The sequence below is a fragment of the Macrobrachium rosenbergii genome, chromosome 28 (genome assembly GCF_040412425.1).
Source record: "Macrobrachium rosenbergii isolate ZJJX-2024 chromosome 28, ASM4041242v1, whole genome shotgun sequence".
Taxonomy (NCBI): Eukaryota; Metazoa; Arthropoda; class Malacostraca; order Decapoda; family Palaemonidae; genus Macrobrachium; species Macrobrachium rosenbergii.
Window position 1 is genome coordinate 13,069,268 of NC_089768.1, and position 5,709 is coordinate 13,074,976.

At 36.0% G+C, this 5,709-nt stretch overlaps 1 protein-coding gene across 1 annotated transcript; it reads left to right on the plus strand.

The window, feature by feature from the left end:
* The first annotated feature begins 1,163 nt into the window (after positions 1 to 1,163).
* Positions 1,164 to 4,271, plus strand: LOC136853895 (SCAN domain-containing protein 3-like). The gene has a single exon (XM_067129810.1). The coding sequence runs from the start codon at positions 2,007 to 2,009 to the stop codon at positions 4,050 to 4,052; it is 2,046 nt and encodes a 681-aa protein (XP_066985911.1). The 5' UTR covers positions 1,164 to 2,006; the 3' UTR covers positions 4,053 to 4,271.
* The last annotated feature ends 1,438 nt before the right edge of the window (positions 4,272 to 5,709 follow it).

A 5,709-nucleotide genomic window follows, 5' to 3' on the forward strand; every position in this document is an offset into this window, starting at 1 on the left:
TATATATATATATATATATATATATATATATATATATATATATTATATACATATATATACAGTATAAATATGTATATTTGAACTTAGGATCGTACTATTTTTTGAGAGAAGGAGAATGGGAACGAGAGATGGGCTGTTTACTTTCAAAAGCAAATGATTTCACAAGCTCGCGCATCTAGTTTCACGACCTTGTGTGTGTGTGTGTGTGTGTGTGAGAGAGAGAGAGAGAGAGAGAGAGAGAGAGAGAGAGAAGAGAGAGAAATGGGGTATTCCCTTTCACATGGCAAACCATTTAGCAATCTCATACGTATCTCATTTCATACATGTGTGCGCTTAAATGTGCCTAAGACATTCCATACATATTCATATGGTTAGGAAATCTTATAGACAGTTTACCATTCAAACGTGTTAACGTCCATCTCCATCCCTGTTAAAAACATTTTTCATTCCAGAAATATATAGAGCCAATTTATGACAGAGAACCAAATATGCCCTCTTAAGAGTTGCTATTTTTAGCGAATAATTAAAATCATCGGCATACCAGAACACTGCAAACACTTCCCAGAAGAAACCTAAGAAATACGTAATGTGAATTAATAAAAAAAAAAACAGGATGGGGAAACTGACCGGATTCAATTAAAGGATCTCACAGAATATCTTATTACCGTCACCAAATCCTTAAAACAAACCGGACACAGTAGCAAATGCTCGTCTTACTTACAAGTCGCTAACTATTTCATGTATCGTTTTTTTTTTTTTTCAACGAAAACGCGGTTGAAATTAAGTAAGTTTTTTAAAGGATAGCATTAACTGGTCCTTGGTTATCTTCTGTCCTTCACGCGAATCCTGACGTGCAAGGAAAAATAAATTTCGAGAAATCATGTTCGACCAAACGTTCGAAATTTTTTTCCGTCATGCCTATTCTAGTGGAAATCGTCTCTTTTCCTCCTCCTCCTCCTCCCCCCTCCTTCTTCTTCTTCTTCTTCTTCTTCTTCTTCTTCTTCTTCTTCTGCGCTTCATAGCCTTTGGCGTGATGGCCGGCCGCTGCTGGTCCTCCGGAAAGATCGCTTCCGGTCACCGTGAGTTCAGTCATTCATTCTACATTCTCAGTCAACCAGTCACCTCCTCCGTTCCCCCAGGCCTCTCACACCTCCATACAGTGTTGCCACTTTGTGGATATTATCCACAAATTTATGGATAAAATCAGCCTTTGTGGATCCCTTTGTGGATTGTCAATTTGAACATAGAGTTTGTGGATACTTTCTGTGGATATTTAACTGTACATGGATATTTTTGTGGAAATCTAATACTTTATGGATTTCTTGTGGAAAAAGAAGCTACATATTTGACATCGTACTAATTTCTGTCAATGAGGGTAGGCCTGCTAATCCAGAACAGATGGGGGTGGGAGGAGAAAGTCGAGAGCTTAACAGCTTAACTGGGTGGGTCCTCGAAAGGCAAGGATTACTTCGGGGCATCCAGTCTGGGATAAACATATGAAATCGTTTTCTGTCACACAAGATATGACCTGAAAACAACAGAATCAGATATCATGTTATAGAGATACTTTCACTATTTACCTTGAATTTTCTCATCAAGTAAGAATTGAAGTTATGCATTATCTGCATGTATGCATCCAAAACTTTATGCGCTTCTATTTGTTATTAATTTCACTTCATTTAATCAATTGCTCTCTTCTCTATCGATGATTTTGTCCAAGTCAACAAACACAAAATTTACATATCTATAGGATTTTTCTGGCTTTACTAGCTCTACTCCTTTTCCGTCCGCATTGACACGCATAAACCATGGTCATCCAAAGAAGAAAACAGTGTGAAAAGATACGGCCTACAGTCTGCTCTAGAACATATTTCCCTTCGTCAATTTGGAGTATTTGTCTCAGTCATGAGTGACAAGAAATATAATCAGAGATACCGTTCTGCTTGGGAAAATGATTCCAGATTCAAAGGTATTTAGAAAATTTTTATGTACACATAATTTATAAAATGAAATCCATTTGTTGGTTAGCTATATGTGACATATATTTGCTTAGTTACTTATTTGTGGTTAAATTTATGAATATGATTGAAATCTTTGAACGAATAGTACATTACATATTTAATCATAATTATAGGATGGCTACAACCTTGTCCCGGGGATGCTACAAAGGCCAGATGCAAGATCTGTGGGACAGTTTTACAAGCCCACATGAAGTCGCTTGTGACGCATGCTTCAGGAAGAAACATATGGACACTATGAAATCATCAGGAAGTAAATTGCAAGTATCCATAAAAGATAGTCTCCAACCAGTTGTGAATGACCCTACAAAAGTAGCAGAATTGAAACTGGCAGTTTTTGTGACGGAACATTCATCTAATTTATCTATCGATCATTTGAGTGAACTAATTCCTTTGCTAGATCCAAAGTCATGTGTTTTGAAAAAGATAAAGTTGCACCGCACTAAATGTTCCCGATTGCAGAAATATGTACTTGCCCCAGATTTCACTAAACTTCTGATCGAAGAAATTAGGGACCAGCCTTTTAGTTTGATTGTGGATGAAAGTACGAATGAGGCTAAAATTTCATGTCTAGCTTTAAGTATTCGGTTTTTCAGTCCAAAAAAGGAAGCAATAGTTGACACTTTCTACAGACTTGTTCCTCTTAAAAATGCTACTGCAGAAAATGTACATAAGACTGTGAAAGATTGTTTGGAGGAGGACTCCTTAGATATTCATAAAATGATTGGAATTGGTACAGATGGAGCCAATTCTATGGTTGGACGCACTCACTCTCTTATTACTTTATTAAGACAGGATAATCCAGAGGTCACATTAATCAAGTGTGTATGTCATTCCCTTCATTTGGCAGCAAGTAAAGCATGTGATGGGCTTCCCATAATTCTAGACTATATAGTAAAAGAAACACACACATGGTTTGCTAACAGCCCAAAAAGAATGCGTATTTACACAGAGTTGTATCAAGTGTTAGAAAACTCTGTACCAAAAAAAGTTCCAGGGTTAGCTAGCACACGTTGGTTATCTCGTTTAGAGGCAGTATGTGCAATTCTGGATCAGTGGGATGCACTTAAGCTCCATTTTAATATATCTGCAACCAGTGAGCGCTGCCATACAGCACATCAACTTAGCAATGCATATAAAGATCCACAAAATAAACTCTACCTTTTGTTTGTCCGTAAAACTCTCAGGGAAGTCGTTATAGTAAACAAACTTTTTCAAGGACAGAATGTAGATATCACAAAGCTTACAGAGGATCTTCTTGACATGTATCGCAATATCATGCAAATTGTAGTTGAACCAGGATTTCTGTCAAAATGCCCAAAAGTAAATCTTCCTAATCTTAAATATATGAATTATCTCTTGCCACTTAATGTCATCAATTTTGGATATGACTTCAATACCTTTGCTAATGCCTGTCCTTTAAATGACAACCAAATAATGTATGTGAAAGATCGTTGTCAGAAATATCTTTTAGAACTTTTAAATCAAATACAGATGCGATTGCCTGACAATGTTGAAACTCTGTTAATGCTAAAAAAACTACACCCTGCTATTGCTACTTCTCAGCTCAAAGACTCTATTGTTCCAATTGCCATTAAATATAAATCGACCTTCACAGATATGGATAGCTTGGAAAATGAATGGAATAGTGTTAGCTTCGATCAGTGGCCCGAGTCATGTTTGAAAAACAGTGTTTGTTTCTGGTCGGAAGTAAGACGGAAAAAGAATTCTGCAGGTGAACCAAAATACCCAAATATTTCAAGTTTGGCCTTATCATTATTCACATTACCGTTTTCTAATGCTTCTGTAGAGCGCATATTTTCCCAAATGAATGTCGTACACAGCAAGCTAAGAAATCGCTTCAGTGTAAGATCCGTCGAAGCAATTCTCCAAATAAGATATGGCTTATCTCTTCAAGGAAAGTCCTGTGTAAATTTTGAGCCATCTCTGGGCATGTTAAAAAATTTCAATGCAAAGGGAAATGTAGAGAGTGATGAGGACCAAGAAGAAATTGTATCCCTAGAACTAGATTAATAATAGTAAATGGTGTATCTGAAACAGAATAAAAGGATACCCTTAATTTCATCTTTTTACCGAATATTTCTTAAGAAATATTTATAATTTTGTAAAAAAAAAAATAAAAATATAATTTAATAATAAATTTATTATTACTGGAAAGGTGTTTTAATTTCACTTAAATTGTTTCTGTATGTGGATCAAGTCAAATAATGCAATGTCACTATAAAACTTTAGGTTTCATCATCATATTGTATGGAAAAGGTTTGTGGATTAATCTGTGGAACATTAAGAAATTTTTATGGATATTTTGTGGATAAAATGGCCGCTCGACGTGGATAATGAGTGAGAGCAAAGTGGCAACACTGCCTCCATACCTCTTGGAACAACCCGTTTTCAGAGAGAGTGGCCTACTCCTACGAGCTCGTCCACTCACTCCGCACTCTTCATAAGATGGAGTTTGATGAGCTTTTGGTCTCTTTGAAGACGGTAATGCCACACATGAAAATCTAAGCCTCTTAAAGCTGTTAAAGCTCTCATGGTATTAATTAATTTCGAGACATAACTCGGAAACTTATATATGATAATTTGAATATATTGTGCTTTTTTATCGTAATGAACGTTGACGTAAGGTCATCGAGTGTAGATTCAAAACTTTCTATCGGTTTTCCATCGTAATTTCAACATGCAGTGTGTCCAGACTTTCACTGGGATCATTTTATATATATATATATATATATATATATATATATATATATATATATATATATATATATATATATATATATTATATATATATATTGAACTGTAATGAATGTCACACAGAAGAAAGTCACAGTCTCTCATTAGAATCGTAGTACCTTTAAATAGAAAATGATTTTTAGCTAATGCCATTGGCTATCAACTGAAGAACTTACGAATTCCAAGAAACAGAAATATCATTCTCGTCAGCTCATATCCAAGTTATGCTCCTATCTCAGAATCCGGTTTATGACGTCATGGCACGATGGTGATTGACTCTTCAGGCAATGACGCAGTCATGTACTGATGACGTCACTGTGACGATACAGGAAGGCTGCAATGACCTCCGTTGTTTGGCGAAGGGAAATGCACCTAGAAACCTTTCGCGCAGCTAATGAATATTCTGCACGACGATGTAGCGGAGTTATTTAATGCAAAGACAACCGTTCGGATAGAAAACATTTAAAGAACAGGTAGGTTACTCGGGTTTTTTAAAGCCAGTAGTGTCACATTATCATGCACGGGATATCCTGTTGACGCTTTCTTTTGTTTTCACCTGGTTTAAGATAAGTTATCTCCTGTTTTCGCTTTTAAACGCAAGGCCGAAGTGCCTGTGCTAATATGTACCATTATTTTCATCATAATTATTATCATTACCAGCTAATTTTCTTCTTGAAACCAACACTATGAGGAGACTTATAAAACAGATAGTCTGGTAGGCTTGGAGTGCACCAAGCCTTGATAAATGTACTTTCCAAAAAGAGCGCAATTAATTTAAAGTGTACGCTGAGTTGGTAACTCTTCCATTGATTTTTTTTATCAAATAATTGAGGTCAGCGCATAAAGATAAACGTATTGAAAACTGAAAGTCTTGTTTTTCACAAGAGAAGAAGAGACGAAATTCTTGCATGCAACTTCTCTATGTATCTCAAGG